Source organism: Lasiodiplodia theobromae, assembly GCF_012971845.1.
Source record: "Lasiodiplodia theobromae strain AM2As chromosome Unknown scaffold_26, whole genome shotgun sequence".
NCBI classification, from domain to species: domain Eukaryota; kingdom Fungi; phylum Ascomycota; class Dothideomycetes; order Botryosphaeriales; family Botryosphaeriaceae; genus Lasiodiplodia; species Lasiodiplodia theobromae.
In genome coordinates this window covers 410747-426657 of record NW_023336467.1, presented here as the reverse complement: position 1 = coordinate 426657, position 15911 = coordinate 410747, and the positions used below count along the sequence as shown (strand labels likewise).

Sequence of the window (15911 nt, the reverse complement as noted above, 5' to 3'; positions counted from 1 at the left end):
GCGGTTGATCGACAGAGCGCGGGAGAACAGGGCAGCGGGTGCTCTGGTTGGAGCAGACGAGCGATCCAGCGATCACGAGAGTCGAACGTGATTCGCGTTGATAGAGAGTCGGGAGCAGTGCGAGGAGCTTATAGCGTGTCGTGCAGATGCAGGGTCACAGGTTAGGACGAACGGAGGGCGCTTGGAGCTAACCCAAGCGGCGCAACGGTTGCCGCCGCACCTCAGCCCCGGCGCGCTGTTGTTGGGCGGGCTGACCGACGATCGCGAGTCGCGTGAACGGGCGATCTCGAGGCTCAACCTGGCCGTCGCTGACCACCTGATGCCAGCATCTCGGCCTCCTTGCCCTTCGAGGTGACACGCGGGCGGCCCAATGGTTGGTGCGGTTGCAAGCGAAGGAAGCGTTGGCTGCAGAGACACAGGCAGTTTGGGAAGCGTGCGAAGGCAGGCGGGCAGTGCGCAGCCGAGGAGCGGCGTCGGCCGTAATGAACCTGCCTCCCCGCAAGTCTCCACACCAGCAAGCAAGCCAGCTTCACCGCCATCACAGCTGCTCTCTGTCTCGCGTCGGATTATGCTCCGCTGAGCCCGAGCTAACCGCCGCGTCCGATATTTTCGTCACGTCCCAGTTGCGCCCTCCACTCTTGCCGCTGCTCATATTTGCGACGTCGCGCCACCGCCAGCTCCAGGCAGCTGCATCGCGACTCCAGAGCTTCGTCGCAACACGCAGCTTGGGCCGCGCCCACATCAACAGACACCATGCGCTCGCCCCGATGGGCCTCCCACTTGCTGGCGGCCATGGCGGCCCTCTCCAGCATTGCCGCCGCCCAGCGCACCTATGCAAACTACACCAGCAACGACATGGTGCAGGACCCCTTCTCCATCTATGACGACCGCCCCGACGGCTGCCCGCCGTGCTTCAACTGCAACCTCGAGCAGTTCCCGTGTCATCAATTTGCCGGCTGCAGCAAGAACAACGGCCGCTGCGTCTGTCCGCCTGGCTTCGGCGGCAACGACTGCTCTGATCCCGTCTGCGGCTCGCTCGCCGACGGCAGAGACAGGGCGCCTCGCCAGGGCGCACAGTGCGACTGCAAAGAGGGCTGGGCAGGCATCAATTGCAATGTCTGCACCACCAACCAGGCTTGCAACGCCCTGATGCCCGAGGGCATCGATGGAGTGTGCTACCGCGAGGGTCTCGTTGTCAAGGAGAACTACCAGATGTGTGACATCACGAACCGCAAGATTCTCGACCAACTGAAGGACCAGAAGCCGCAGGCTACATTCTCGTGCAACGCAGAGACCGAGGAGTGTAATTTCCAGTGTATGTGCTTCCGTTCCCTCCCAGAATCGCCGCTGACAGCTTTTAGTCTGGGTCGATCAGAAGGAATCTTTCTACTGCTCCCTTGATACCTGCGGCTTCACTGTTAACCAAGAATCGAACCGAAACACTACCAAATACCGCTGCGAGAATGTCAAGTGCTCGTGTATCCCTGGGCGTATGCTTTGCGGAGAGGAAGGCTCTATCGACATTGGCGAGTTCTTGGACGAGTCCATCAAGGGCCCGGCCACGTTCAGGACTATCTCGACCGATGGTGGCAGCAGCGAGGATGGCAGCATTTTCTCTGAGCCGGCCATGAACGACTTGATCGCAAGCGTCTTTGGTGACGAGAGCATTACCCTGCGCTGCCACTCCGGCGAGTGTCTGCACGAGACCGAGGTTCCCGGTTATGAGCGCCCGGTGAAGGCAATCAACTCTCGTTTGATTGCTGGCGTGATCGCCGGTTGCGCTTTGTTCCTTGTGGCCGTCATTCTCGTCGTATGGATTCTTTCTAGGAGGAGCGCCGCGCGCGGTTGGGGCCCTATTCATTTGACCGACGATGAGGATGACGAGGCCATGAAGCTCATTGCCGACCACAAGCCCGCTGCGCTGCATTTCGAAAACGTGTCATACCAGCTCAATGGCAAGCAGATCCTCAGCAACATTCAGGGCTCCGTCCGCCCTGGAGAACTAATGGCGATCATGGGTGCTTCTGGTGCTGGCAAGACTACTTTCTTGGATATCCTGGCTAGGAAGAACAAGCGCGGTCGCATCTACGGCGATATTTACGTCAACGGCGAAAAGATTCCGAACGATGATTTCAGGAGCGTCATTGGATTTGTCGATCAGGAGGACGCTCTCCTGCCTACTCTGACCGTTCATGAGACGATTATGGATTCTGCCCTACTCCGCCTGCCAAAGGAAATGAGCCGCGCTGCAAAGGAACAGAGGGTCGAGGATGTCGAGAAACAGCTTGGTATCTACCACATTCGCCACCAGATGATCGGCTCGGAGGAAGGAAGTGGCCGTGGCATCTCGGGTGGTGAGAAGCGCCGTGTCGGAATTGCCTGCGAACTGGTCACGAGCCCCAGCATTCTGTTCCTTGACGAGCCCACCAGCGGTTTGGATGCCTACAATGCCTTCAACGTTGTCGAGTGCCTGGTCGATTTGGTCAAGACGTACAACAGGACTGTGGTCTTCACGATCCATCAGCCGAGATCGAACATTGTCGCACTTTTCGACCAGCTCATCCTGCTTGCCAAAGGAAGGACTGTCTACTCCGGACCTTTTGCGAACTGCCAGGCCTATTTTGACAATATTGGATATTCCTGTCCTCCTGGATTTAACATTGCCGATTTCCTCGTCGATCTCACGATGCACGCTTCTACACCTCGAGTCCCGATTGATGAGAACAGCTCTCTCTTTGCACCTCGCGATGATATCCCAACTAGGGCCAGCAGTGCAATTGGCGTGAAGTCAATCCCGAGCATTTCCAACGTAAGCATCGATCAGGAGCAAGGTAGCGAGTCAGCAAGCTCTAGGCCCAGGAATAAGAGGAAGACTTCGATCAGACAGCAGCAGGAACGCCAGCTCTACACGCGCAAGAAGAGCAACTATGAGCAGCCTCCAACGCCTAAGACCGACGATGAGTCGATTGCTGATACTGAGAGAGACAATATCCGCCTTCACCGACAGCAGGGGGCTCCGCCGCCGCAGATCCTGGAAGACCCTGATCAAATCCTCCCGGCTGCCGAGGGAAGCACTGGTACTGATCTCGACACCCTCGTTGCGACCTACTCTCGCTCGGATGTTGCCGAGGCTCTTCACGAGGAAATCTACACGATTATCATGACTGCCCAGAGCTCGAACGGACACAATGATTCCAACTCGGCGAATGGCAGCTACAAGGTTAAGGGCTACCGCAAGGTTGGTGTGATCAGCCAGTTCGTGATCTTGTCCAAACGGACCTGGCGTAACCTTTACCGGAACCCGCTGCTCATGCTTACCCACTACGCCATCGCAATCGTTCTTGCTGTCCTCATCGGCTACCTCTTCTATGGTCTCACGGACGACATCAAGGGTTTCCAGAACCGCTTGGGTCTGTTCTTCTTCTTGCTCGCTCTTTTCGGTTTCAGCACGCTTACGTCGCTTACCGTTTTCGCTCCCGAGCGCCTAATTTTCATGCGCGAGCGTGCCAAGGGCTACTACAAGCCCATCGCTTATTTCGCTTCGAAGGTGCTGTTCGACATCGTCCCGCTGCGTCTCGTACCGCCGATCATTATGGGTGCCATTGTGTACCCCATGACTGGTCTCATTCCAGCTGCGGCGGAGTTTTGGAAGTTCATGCTGTTTTTGACCTTGTTCAATCTGGCTGCGGCGAACATCTGCCTCTTCATCGGTATCGTCGTAAAGAACCAGGGTGTGGCAAACCTCATTGCGACGCTGGTAATGCTGTTCTCGCTGCTGTTTGGTGGATTCCTCCTTAACCACGAGACCATTCCCAAGTCTGCTTTGTGGTTGCAGTCGGTAAGTCCATACTCTCGATGCATTTTCTCATGACAACGCGCTAACAGTATCTGCAGCTGTCCATCTTCCACTACGGTTTTGAGGGTCTGATTGTCAACGAGGTCAAGTACCTCTCCTTGGTGGATCACAAGTATGGCCTCGACATCGAGGTTCCCGGCTCGGCTATTCTTAGCAGCTTTGGATTCAACGTCCTTGCGCTGTGGCACGATGCCATTGGACTTGCCGTCTTCTGCGGCGTGTTCGTTGTCCTCGCATACGCGAGCATGCATCTGCTGCTTGTGGAGACTAGGTGAGATGGACTTGTCGCATATTTGCTCCAGAGAGTGTGTATATCATCGATGGCTGGGTGTGTCACTGTGGTTTTGCGACATCGGGCGCACTGTTGAACTAGAGGTCGTGCATGGTCACCACACGAGGCAGACAGGGATGCACCGTCCGTGCAGTGTACAGAAGATAGAGCATCGGATCGGTCTCAATGGCATGTCTGGAGGATTTACGATGCAGGTTGGGTTGATCGGTCTCAGCCAGGGATACCGCGCGGCGGGTTCGGGTATGTGCATTATATACAGGCGTTGTCTTTTTTCTTGTTTTACTGAATCTCAATGGATCATACCATTTGTTTCGATTTGCTCAATCCAGCCTTGCTTCCCGGGCGCCTTTGTGACCAGGGGAGCGATGATGGGACAAAGGACGTGGTCTTGATTGGCATATGTAGGACTTGCTTTTTCTCGTCCCGTGCGACGGGGTGAGACTCCATTGGGAAGGTTTGAAACATTTTATTCTAACGTCAAGCGGACACGTCATCTAGGCAACACTGTTCAGAAGCACAGGATTCTTCGGCGAACTTGGCCAACGCAATGGCGAAGACGGTTACTGACGAGACGTGGTCCTCGATTGGAGGCGCCACTCAGCGTGGGGAATGGAAAGCTGTAATGAGCCAGGCCTTCATCTGGACTAGGCAAACGACGAGCCAAACGCACTGGCCGCGGCCGGGAAGAGATGCCATTGGAGAACACGACAATTTCATTACAGTGGCGCGCCAGCAATAACACCAACAACAGCGGTGGCCCCCGCGGCCGCGGCTGCGGCTGCGTCCGCAATGCAAATCATTCGTAACCTTAACTTCTCATTTCCCCTCCGGTGCACCGGGTCTCGGGCGAGGCAGGCGGTTTTGGGAAGGTGACGCCGGGCGATGGAGCAGTTTAGAGGAAAGTAGGGTGTTCCCATTCGGCGGGGACGGTAATATGAAGGGTCGTTCGCATTTATCGAGCAATTGCTGCTGGGACGGGGCGGTTCAGCAGATGGAACGGGATCCCTGGACAGATCGGGTTGCGTGCGGCCGGCGATCTCTCATTTTGGGGCCGGCGGCATGTGATGAGGAGCAAGTTGGTCCTGCGCAGAATGCTCCTGCAATCAATATTAGGGGCGAGCCCGGAGAAGGAGAAGGGGCCTGCGCCCGGGCGCATTGACGATGGTGAAGCGGAGGTGCCGGTAGGGCTGGGCCGTTTGATGACCCCTCTCCACCACGAGATGTGGGTTGTGTTTCTCCTCGCCCCGAATTGGGGAGACCGGTTTGGGCAGAGACAGGCCATCTCGATCCGGCCTAGGGCTCGCCCGCTTCGTGCCTGGTTTTGCGCTACGGTAGCTCCACGCAGCGTGCGCACACGTCCACGGACGGGCTCGTCTGGGCCGCAGTGGTCTAGGACAGGTCGCGCAGTCACGACAGCTGGGCAGCAAAGGCAGTTGATTGAGAGCCGCCGGTTCGCCAGTCTCATGAGGTGAGGTGGGCGCGGAGGCGTGGACGGGACGTCATTGGGCCCGCATCTAGGGCCGTTCGGCACAGGCGGGCGACGAGAGCGGCGTAATTTGAGCGTCAATTGATGGGCGAAGGGAGGCGGCGTCGTCATAGGGGGCCAGCCATCGATGGCGTAGCTAGCTCTGCGATCGAACCCTGGAACTAGTCTGGACGACTGCTTGTCGACAGCTGCCAGCCAACAACACAATTTTCTCTATCTCGAGAGAGGGTTACGCGCCCGTAGTCGCACACGCATCTGAAGCGCATTGTAAGTGCACATCCTACCCACGACCCCCCCGTCTGAAACCCGCGTTTCACATCGGCGCCCGGTCACCGTTTGGTGCCCACGCCCGCGCGCAACCTTGCCTGCCCTACAACATTGGCCCACCGCCCGCCCGCATCAAGTCCCACGACCGCATTACTATGTCCACGTCGTGCTAGCCACAATTTTCCCCTCCAGAGAACACACCCACTGATTCCCCCCTCCCGCACCGCAGCCATGTCACAACTACCTGGCGGCGGCGGCGTGAGATCACTCCGTGCTATGTTTGAGAGCTCGCATCCCGAGCGCTCTGCCTCCCCTGAGCTTCGTGGCCGTTCGCCCACCCCCGGCTCACCCTCTGTTCGCAGCAGCGAGTCCAATTCGCGCCCGGCATCCAAGGTGCGCGCCAGCTTCATTTCCGTCGGCCCCTTCGATTCGCCCCCGACCAGCATGCCGGGAGAGAACGGCGTCGACAGCCCGGCTGTTGAGAGCCCGCCCAGCGACGCCATCGACGCCCTCAGGGCCGCCGCGCCTTCCGAGCCGACCGGCAGCACCCTGACGCAGCGCCGCGGCAGCATGAGCCTCGATCCCAGCCGCGACTCCGAGACGCTGGAGGAGCTCCGGCACACCGTGTCGTCCGAGGCCGAGCACCGCCGCGCCAGCGTCGACATCAAGGAGACGGTGCCCGAGAACGCCGTCTTCACCGGCCCGACCAACACGCCTTTCATGGAGATCAAGGAGGACAAGGCCATGGGCAACTTTGTCGACAACCAAAACAACCAGTTGAACGACGCCAAGAAGTCGGGCGAGCCCGGCCCGAAGGAGGAAGCGACGACGGAGAACGCGCAGCGCGTTCTCCAGGAAGCTGCCGCCGGCCTGAAGCGCGTCGAGGTTGCCGCCGAGGAGAAGAAGTCGGAATCCGCCAACAAGTCGTCGTCTGACGCCACCGCTACCGCACCAACTCCCGCCACCGAAGAACTGAACGAAGACGTCGCCATTCCTACCGAAGAGCCCACAATGTCTCAGCCTGACAAGAAGACCGCTGTGGAGGACCCGAACGCTGAGATGAAGCCCTCGGACCCCAAGGAAGAGAGCGCTGTTTCCGGAGGCGAGGGTCTGCCGCCGCCTACCGAGACTCTGAAGCCTCTGGGCACTGAGAAGGCCGCTGAGGAGGCGCCTGAACCTGTCGCTGAAGAGAAGACTGAGGAAAAGGCCGAGGAAGTCGAGCCCCAGCCCGAGACGAAGGCCGATGCCGCGCCTGAGCCTGTTCCTGAGCCCGCTGAGACGAAGCCCGAGCCTGCGCTGGCTGAGGAGAGCAAGCCGTCCGGAGCCAAGTCTCCCGCTCCCCCTGCGACTCCCACCTCGCCGATTGCTTCCCCGAAGTCGACGACCTCGAAAACTTCGACCGCCAAGGAGCCCGCGAAGAGGGCGAGCAGGACTTCGCTCAAGTCTGCGACTTCCAGCTCCGCCGCGAAGCCTCGCGCTTCGTCCAGGCCTGCTTCCGAGAGGAAGGCTCACGCCACGCCCCCTTTTACGAAGCCCAGACCAAAGTCGCCTACGCGCCCCGCCAAGCTCCCCTCGCACCTGACGCAGCCCACGGCTGCTTCTGCGGCGAAGCGCGATGCTGAGAAGGAGGAGAAGAAGCCTGCCGCCAAGCCCAGGACGACGACGACCCCCCGCGCCCCCGCCGTCGCGGCCAAGACCACGACTGCTGCGGCCAGCAAGACGGCAGCCGAGAAGAAGGCCGGTTCTCGCCCCTCGCTGCCTGCGCAGAGCACCGCCAAGCGCCCCGAGTCCCGCACTTCCAGGCCCAGTGTTGGTGCCCGTGCGCCCGATGACAGCTTCCTTGCCCGCATGATGCGCCCGACGGCATCCTCTGCCAACAAGACCCACGAGAAGAAGGATGATGTCAAGTCGCCCCCGCGCCGCACGGTGTCGACGAAGTCGAAGCAGACGAACGGCAGCAGCGTTGCTGCGAAGGCGAAGACAAAGGTTGTGGAGGGTATCGACAAGGCGAAGGAGAAGATTGCGGAGAAGGATACTGAGGAAAAGCAGGAGGAAAGCTCGGGACCGAAGCTGGAGCCGGCGGCCCCCATCACTGAGAAGCCGGTGGAGGAGGAACAGGCGGCCGAGGAGGAGGGCAAGAACACGCCGGAAGAGGAGAGCGGGGAGACTATGACGCAAACGCCTGCGGGTATTGAGGGCGGTGTTATTCGGTAAGATAGATACACTATTCTTCCACAATCACTAATCGCGTATTAAACTTTCATTCCACCCACCGCACGCTCATGTTTTCCTTTACTTTTATCTCTTTGTGGTTGCATGCAATTAAGCGTCAAGAACTTCGCCAGGTCGTAGCCCAACAGCAGGTGCTCCCCATTTTGAATCGCCCCCGCAAATCCGGCAGCCGCAACAACTCTTCCCCGACTACACAACAGCAACGCCAACAAGCGCGCCCCGCGCTCTCCGCAGCTTTAGCAACGCCAGCAGCATGACCGCCTATTCTTCCGCCAGCACCGCCTTCTCCGCCTCGACCGCCGCCACGTCCGTCTACGGCGGTAGCACCCCGACCAGCAACAGCGGCTGTACGTGTGGCTCGACCCCGTCGTCCGTCTGTGGCGACATTCCTCCTCTTCCCGTCAAGCCCGCCTCCGCTGCCCCGCGCAGGGGTCGCATCTCGAACTTGGTTGCGTTTTTTGAGAATAACCAGTAAATACTTTTTTCTTTTCCGGTACAAAACACCACCCTTTTTAATCGACCTGTTCGATTAGCCCTGCCTTTTTTTTTTCGGTCAAGGCAAAAAGCAAAGGCAAAAGCGAGCTTTGAGGCGTCATCGTCTGTCAGGTACAGACCATACGCTTTTTTTCGACTGGTTTCGAGCATAGCGAGCATTTGTGCTTTTTCTCTGTTGGGCGATTTTCTCTCTGGCGATGGCCTTTGGATACAAGGCCTGATTTTTCTTCCTTTTTCTCTTTCCCCCTTCTCCGCCATACTCGTCATTTCGCTGGTCGAAAGGCGATGACGGTGTGCGTGTTTTACTGCAACTTTTTTATTTGTTTTGCCTCCTCTTTTGAATACTGTACGGCGCGCCATATGGTTCAAGAGAAAAGGGTATGGATGGATGTTACACGCGGGACGAAGCAGAATGCTCCGTGTCTCTGGAAGATAGGAGGCGGCTTCAATTGGTTAAACGAACGCATGCTGTCGACGTTGGACGACTGAAGGATAGGAGCTGCGGCGCCTAACCCTCTGTTTTGGTTTTGGTTTTGTTGTTTTTGCTGCTGTTTTCGTGGTTTGGCTATTGCGTTGTTGGTCTTTGCGTGTGTTTTGCCCGTTTGTTTCTTTTCACTTCGCTTCGTGGTTGTCGTTTTTGGAATGGTTTTCGAGCTTCGCGTTGCAGTGGTTCGTGTATGTCTATGTATATTTAGCTAGGTGTATTGCTTTTTAATGGTTTTGTTGTTTTTCAGTCCTATCTCCTAGCTCTTCTTAGATCGAAAGCGATTGACCCGTTTGATTCCCGGTTGGATGTACTTCGTTGTCTACGAGTTCCCTCTCTGGAGTACGGGATTTGGTCTATGACTGACCAGAAGTGGAGATGAAAAAAGCGTCCATATCGATTCCCTTAGGCGTGCAACAGAAGACAAGCAGTTGAGGTATTCATCTTGACATGAATGCCACAACGTCCATACGACAAGCGCACCCGGACAAGAGCATCAACCACCTCGACTTCGTTGCAATACTTAGCAAACCGACCTCGCGGTATTATCGTGACGCGCCTGTATCCGTTCGATTTAACCCTCATGTCTACTCAATGGAAAAGAGAATACTGGCCATATGCTTAGCGAGCTAAGGATACAGCGCGGGTAACCATCGAAATACACAATAACGTAAGTTACTACAAGTTACTTACGTTGCTCGCTACTACTAGGAGGATCAGCATTCGCTAAGATCGATATGATTGTCGAAGTTAATATTCCGTAGGGGAGAGGAAGGGTTGGAATTTGGGCAGAGTGGGCTTTCCACAGGCCGCGCGCTCTCCGAATCTTGCACGCACTGCCGAATTAGGTTTAGGCGCTCCGACTCACCACGACCGCTGCTCTATTTATTCCGCCTCATCCGTGTCTCGATCCCTCTACCAGACAAAACCCACAACATCGACTTCAGATCTTCGAACGAGACACCACCAAGATGGCACCTGGCATGAAGTGGGATTCGGAGGCCGACGCCAAGGTACGTGATGGCTTTGCTCCGCAATCTCGAAATGCTCGGCTCACTCCTCCTAGCTGTTCGGCCTCTTTCTCAACATTTTCGATATCAAAGTCAGCGGCGACATGATGAAGAAGCTCAACGCCGCCATGGGTTTCGGTACGCAACCCTCCCTCCGTACACATCCCGTCTTCGTTTTCACACTTACGTCTTCGCTGTCTCGTAGACGCCAAATCCCAGGCCATCGCTCACCGCATTGGCTCTGTCCGCAAGCGCGCCGCCGACCTCCTCTCTGACAGTGACGGCAACCCCATCAAGCCCGCTCCCCTCACCCCGCGCGGCCCGAAGAGCGGCGGCAGCGGCACGCCCGGCACCCGTGGCAGCAACAGGAAGGGCGCCGCCTCCAAGCACGACTCTGAGGACAGCGATGACAGTGGCGTCGGTTTGCTGAGCGCTCCCGGCAGCGCCAAACGCCCGAGGAGCGCGCGCAAGGCCGCTGGCGCCAAGCGTTCTTACAAGGAGCCCGACACTTCCGACGACGAGGGCGAGAAGAAGCTCAGTGACGAGGAGCGCGCGGTTGCCTCTAAGAAGACCAAGCTCGAGAAGGAAGATGAGATTAAGGATAGTGACGGCGAGGAGGCTGGCGTGGAGGCCGGCACGGAGGAAGCCCAGAAGAGCTTCTTCGACGGCGATGGTGGCTTGGGCGAGGAGGAGGTCTGAGGCTGACAGCTACGAGACTCCTTCTTGATGTTTGGATTTCATCAATAGCCTTTCATTTCACTCGGCGGTGCTTTACCGCAGAATCGGCGCTGATTTGCTCGTCTTGAGAAGCTAAGCGTAAAATCAAAGCAATGACTGCATTTTGTGCTTCTATGATTTGGAACAAGTAACAATCGAGAGGGGTGCCAGGATCCAAGTGAATAGTAGGCTCAATAGCCACCTGGCGACAAGTGGCTAGACTTTAGAATCACGATGCCAGGAGAAGTTAGGAAGTTATCGGCGGGAGCACCATAATAGAAGAGATTTTAAAGCATCGTGGCAATCCAGCTCTATTGTTCAAGATCCTGCATTGCTAAACAGCCCGTATAGAAACCGCAATGTGTAGAATTCCGCCTTTCTCGTTGAAATCAACCCGTGAATGAAGAGCCTTAATCCGTCCATGGCGTAGCAAGACGTGTCTATCTACACGTCCTCACCGTCCTGGTCGAAGTAGGATTCGGACCTGATCTTCTTGGTAGGCGAATCAGGAATGTTGTCGTCGTCCTCACCCTCAGCACCATCATCCTTGGCGCCGCGCTTGCGAGGCGAAGAACGGGGAGTCTTCTCCGGATCATCGGTATCCTTCTTCTTGCGACCACGCGCCTTCGCAGGAGTAGCCGGGGCGCTGGTCTTGCCTCCACCGCCGTCGCCGCCACTGCCCAAAACACAGTTCTCGCCGCCATACTTCTTCTTGAGGACCTTGGTGAAGCGCTGGCTGATTGCGCCGACCGTGGTGTCTGGGATATGATTAACTTATGACATGCTGCTGCTAAGTGAGAGAACTGGACTCACCACCACCGAGCTTTTCAGCGATAGCCTTCCATCCGTCGGTGCCGAGCTTGGCGTCGGTAGCCTCGATGTACGCCATCAAGAGCTGTGTGGCGGTTAGCATGAACATGGGACTTCTGGTGAAGCTACTGACGCGAGCATCATTGTCAGCGTTCCAAACTACGGGCATGGCTGGTTCTTGTACGCTTGGCTGGACGAAGTTGTATGGAAGAGGTTCTGATGGGAGTGGCGAAGTCTTCTTGGAGTGCGAGTGATGTGGGAGGTTGGTGAAGAAAGGAAGATCAGCGAAAGATCAGAGGGGAGGGTTTATATAGTGCCAGGATGCACGTGAACCTCGTGCTCGCATACACATCAATGAGCATGAGGAAGGAGCGCTCAGGTGCTCCTGCCTACTTTGAGTATCCACGCGATCTTGGGAGGCTGATATCCGCCAAATTGTCGGATTTGAAGCCGTTGTCCGGACGTACTTGTTCAATTTAAAGGAATGAGCAGGTGATCATCCTTCTATGCCGACAATAGGAATTCACGCAACTTCTACCCAATACCAACATTGCACTTCTGAATTACCAAATGGCCACCGGAATTCTCCTTGTAATATATCTACCTGTTGGCCCCTATATAAAACAGGGCCCCCTGTAGCTGGTTTGCCAGCATGATGAGCTGTAGAAGAGATGACGGTCGTGCCGTACGCTCACCCGTACAAGGAGGAAGCTATCCAACGCCTGTCACAAATACCTAGACCTGCTCCGGCTGCGCGTCAAAGTATGACTCAGCGGCGCCGATGCCAGAGTCATCCTCGTCATCCTCCTTTTGCTCCTTCTTGATCTTCTTCGTGGGCGACTCGGGGATCTTCTCCTCCTCGGCATCTTCCTCGTCAGTAGCGGGCTCGGCGTAGTTCTTGGCGTTGCGCTTGCGGGTGGACGAGCGAGGAGTCTTGTTGCTGGACTTGGAAGCGGCATCGGTCGTCTTGTTGGCCTTGGGCGTGGCAGCCTTGCGCGGGGAAGAGCCGCCGCTCTTGCCGCCACCCGTACCAGCCTGAGCCTTGATCTTTCTGAAGCGGTGCTTGAGGGCCTCGGCGGTAAAGCCTGTGCGCGCGGCGATGATGATATGAGCAAAGAAGCGGAAGTGAAGTGAGGGGGATGTGGAGAGGGAGGGCTTGTTCACCTTCGCCCATGCGCTCGGCGATCTCGTCGTACTGACGAGAGCTGATGGTGATTCCGCAGACATCCATCGTGGATTGGAAGAGCTGTGAAGCGTGGCGTTAGAAGACGGCGGCGGCTTGAGGGATGTGCGGGTGGACTTGCGCGTTGATCGACCTCGGCAGTCCAGCTGATCGGCATGATTGCGTTTAGATGCGTCGTTTGGAAGTGTGTTGGGTGGTGTGGTGGAGGGACTGCGTTGCAAAGAGTTTGGGTTTGTGGTTGGAGTCTGACGGTGAAGTGTTGTGGTGGAGGGCGGAGGAGGAGGGCGGAAGATGGAAGTCGTATTTTTATACCCACAAACTCGACGACCGCCCGCCCGCATTTTGCAGCATGTGACATCCCTAGGAACCAACTTATCTATCCTTCTAGAGGGAGATGGGTAGTCAGACTTGTAGACACCTTCCAGTTAACCACTGGTGACCTACTACATGATTGTCAGCCAACAGGCACCGCAGATATTCCACGCTGCTCGCAGGCCTTCTATGAATCATCTTGCGCGTCTTCTTCCGTCTGTCCCCAACCTTCTTCACACCCTGCTTTTTCAAAAGACGGTCTCGCGTCCAAACTCACACAAGCCACCCAACCCTCCGCAACACTGCGACGACCAAAGACACCGCCGCAACCATGTCTACGGACGACCAGAACGTACGTCTCCCTCCACCACTCCCCGCTCCTTCTCCTCCGCTCCTCACCTCACCTCCGTCCTCATAACCTCACCCATGCCATACCACTCTCTCACCCCCCGCCAATCGCAATGACAAGGGCAAAACCATGACTAAAGCCGCAGTCGCGACTGCGCGCAGATGCTACTCCTCCACGCCATGATCCAAGTCTTCCAGCCCAACCGCACCGACTGCGACCGCCTGGCCGAAGCCATGGGCAACGGCGTCACCGGCAACGCGCTCCGCCAGCGCATCGCGAAGCTGCGCAACAAGAACCCCATCAACAGCAGCGGCGCCGCCACGCCTGCCAGTAATACTGCCAAGAAGGGCGGTGGCGCCAAGAAGAAGAGGAACGCTGTCAGCAAGCTCGAGTACGGCGAAGACACCGATTACGGAGCGACGCCGAGCAAGAAGGGTCGCGTCCGTGGTGGTGCTGGCGCTCGTGGCCGCAAGCAAGTCAGGTATGACGACAACGACAACGACGACGATGACGACGACGGCAACCACGCTGAGAGCGAGGCGGAGGAGCTGAAGAGCGGCGCGTCGGCGCGTGCTGCGAAGAAGGCCAAGACGATGGGCAAGAACGTCAAGCAGAAGCAGCAGGTCTCCGAGGCCGAGGAGGAAGACGAGCTGAAGATCGAGCACGAGGAGCTGGCCGGAGATGCCGGTGACGTGGGTGTCGTGTCTGCCAACACTCTTATGGGCGGCATGGCTTTCGGTGCGCTCGACGACGAGCCCCTCCTCGGTCAGGGATCGTTCTTCTATCTTCAGGATGAGGATGAGGAGGTCGTTTGAGCCGGGCCAGGATCAGAAGACACCGTTGGCTGGTCGTCACTTCGTGTGCGTGGTCATGGGGAAAAGCAACAGTTCATAGCTACTGGATGACCGTGAGATCCCGGATAATGCCTTATAACAAAAGGAAAGGCTTAAACAAACGGCAAAGGAAAGAAAATATATAAAAGACTGGGGGAAATGTATCTTGCTCATGCTAGTGGTTGCTCGCGCTGCTTGGACCCACTTACGATAGCCCAGACAAGTAGGCGTCTTTACAAATGGTGATGCATGAATGACTGATTGTCGTTCTGTATGCTTCATTTCAAGGCGGCTATAAATCTGAACCCCCCATAAACCGATGGTTGAACCCCTCGAGATATTCACACATTCTCCTCTCACTCACCTCAATTTATTTGGCAAATGGCAGGTAAATGCGGGGAGGGTCAAATTTATAGGTACCCATTTCAATTCGGAAGGTGAAGTGTTTTCTCTCAACCGAGACGGAGCGCTTTTAAAAGCCGAGCCACTTCACCGCAAACCATCCATCCTCAACCTTCTTCCGCACACCTTTCCTCATCGCACTCTCGATTCACCCGCATCCGATAAAACACAATCATCATCAAGATGCCCATGATCTGGAATGCCGAAGCCGATGCCAAGGTATGGACACATTTCCGATCTCCTTCAGCTTCAGCTCATTGACCATGATGATGCAGCTGTTGCTTGGTATCCTGAAGATCTACGATGTCAAGATCACCAAAGGACCAAAGCTCGAGGAGCTCAACGCCTTCATGGGACCCGGTAAGCTCGCCCAAGCTCCAGATTCCGAGCAGCATCTGACTTATTCTCTACATACAGACTGCGTCGGTCTCGCCATCACGAACCGCATCACCAGGCTCAAGAAGTCCGCCGAGGGTGACGGCAACGGTACCAACGGCGCTGCCACCACGACCCCGAAGACTCCCAAGTCCGGCAAGCGCAAGAACGGCGGCGATGCTCAGGATGGCGAGGAGTCTCCGACCAAGAAGCGCGGTCGCACCAAGAACACGGCCAAGGACGAGATTAGCAAGTCGAGTGATGAGGGTGGAGAGGTGGGTGAGGCGCTGGACATGGCCGCCAGCCAGGAGGCTTCGTTCTTCGACGCCGAGGAGTAGTGTTGCTACGGCACAGAGGTCTTTCCGGTTCCTAGCAATTACTGCGTAGCACACACTGGGCCATGATGCCCCACGATTAGCTTCCAAAAATTCACTCCCAACGCTTTCCGTCTGGTATTATGTTCTAGAAATGTTGTGCCTTGAATCATGACCAAGGTTCACTGCCTGATCTCTCCGTTCAGCATCAGCTTTGTCTTCGAAAAATAACATATGTGGGTAGGTGAAGCTATCGTCCGGACGTGTATGTAGAATTTTTTATTTCTACATTCTGGTCCGGACGATAGCTTCAACTACCCATGCCCATGACATGAGCAAAAATAAATCCATGCTAGCCATCGACTGCGAGAGGGGACTGTACAAGCTACGGATCACATGTTTCGACCTATTGGCCGTATGTACACGCTTCCACCTGAAATCAGTTGCTCATCCGTGGGGCGAGCAGGGCGAGCGGGAGGCGCTAATAGTGGCTC

General features: G+C 56.6%; 7 protein-coding genes across 7 annotated transcripts; 5 read left to right on the top strand and 2 right to left on the bottom strand.

Moving 5' to 3' along the window:
* Nucleotides 1-753: 753 nt before the first annotated feature.
* On the top strand, nucleotides 754-4131 carry LTHEOB_8347 (ABC transporter; the record flags this gene model as incomplete). Its single annotated transcript, XM_035517814.1, has 4 exons — nucleotides 754-1315; nucleotides 1362-1417; nucleotides 1472-3838; nucleotides 3895-4131. The coding sequence occupies 4 exons, from the start codon at nucleotides 754-756 to the stop codon at nucleotides 4129-4131; spliced, it is 3222 nt and encodes a 1073-aa protein (XP_035370467.1).
* Nucleotides 4132-6132: 2001 nt separating this feature from the next.
* Nucleotides 6133-8608, top strand: LTHEOB_8346 (Gamma-aminobutyric acid a receptor; the record flags this gene model as incomplete). The annotated part of the gene is made up of 2 exons (XM_035517813.1): nucleotides 6133-8111; nucleotides 8368-8608. 2 exons carry the CDS (start codon nucleotides 6133-6135, stop codon nucleotides 8606-8608), a joined length of 2220 nt encoding a protein of 739 aa, XP_035370466.1.
* A 1475-nt stretch (nucleotides 8609-10083) lies between these two features.
* On the top strand, nucleotides 10084-10821 carry LTHEOB_8345 (Transcription factor bhlh48-like; the record flags this gene model as incomplete). The annotated part of the gene is made up of 3 exons (XM_035517812.1): nucleotides 10084-10125; nucleotides 10179-10260; nucleotides 10328-10821. 3 exons carry the CDS (start codon nucleotides 10084-10086, stop codon nucleotides 10819-10821), a joined length of 618 nt encoding a protein of 205 aa, XP_035370465.1.
* A 462-nt stretch (nucleotides 10822-11283) lies between these two features.
* LTHEOB_8344 (Rna polymerase-associated protein ctr9) lies at nucleotides 11284-11818 on the bottom strand (the record flags this gene model as incomplete). The annotated part of the gene is made up of 3 exons (XM_035517811.1): nucleotides 11284-11597; nucleotides 11653-11734; nucleotides 11783-11818. The coding sequence occupies 3 exons, from the start codon at nucleotides 11816-11818 to the stop codon at nucleotides 11284-11286; spliced, it is 432 nt and encodes a 143-aa protein (XP_035370464.1).
* Nucleotides 11819-12384: 566 nt separating this feature from the next.
* Nucleotides 12385-12880, bottom strand: LTHEOB_8343 (uncharacterized protein; the record flags this gene model as incomplete). Its single annotated transcript, XM_035517810.1, has 2 exons — nucleotides 12385-12734; nucleotides 12814-12880. 2 exons carry the CDS (start codon nucleotides 12878-12880, stop codon nucleotides 12385-12387), a joined length of 417 nt encoding a protein of 138 aa, XP_035370463.1.
* Nucleotides 12881-13475: 595 nt separating this feature from the next.
* Nucleotides 13476-14308, top strand: LTHEOB_8342 (uncharacterized protein; the record flags this gene model as incomplete). The annotated part of the gene is made up of 2 exons (XM_035517809.1): nucleotides 13476-13496; nucleotides 13655-14308. The coding sequence occupies 2 exons, from the start codon at nucleotides 13476-13478 to the stop codon at nucleotides 14306-14308; spliced, it is 675 nt and encodes a 224-aa protein (XP_035370462.1).
* A 603-nt stretch (nucleotides 14309-14911) lies between these two features.
* On the top strand, nucleotides 14912-15441 carry LTHEOB_8341 (AT-hook motif protein; the record flags this gene model as incomplete). Its single annotated transcript, XM_035517808.1, has 3 exons — nucleotides 14912-14947; nucleotides 15004-15088; nucleotides 15146-15441. 3 exons carry the CDS (start codon nucleotides 14912-14914, stop codon nucleotides 15439-15441), a joined length of 417 nt encoding a protein of 138 aa, XP_035370461.1.
* Between the last annotated feature and the right edge of the window lie 470 nt (nucleotides 15442-15911).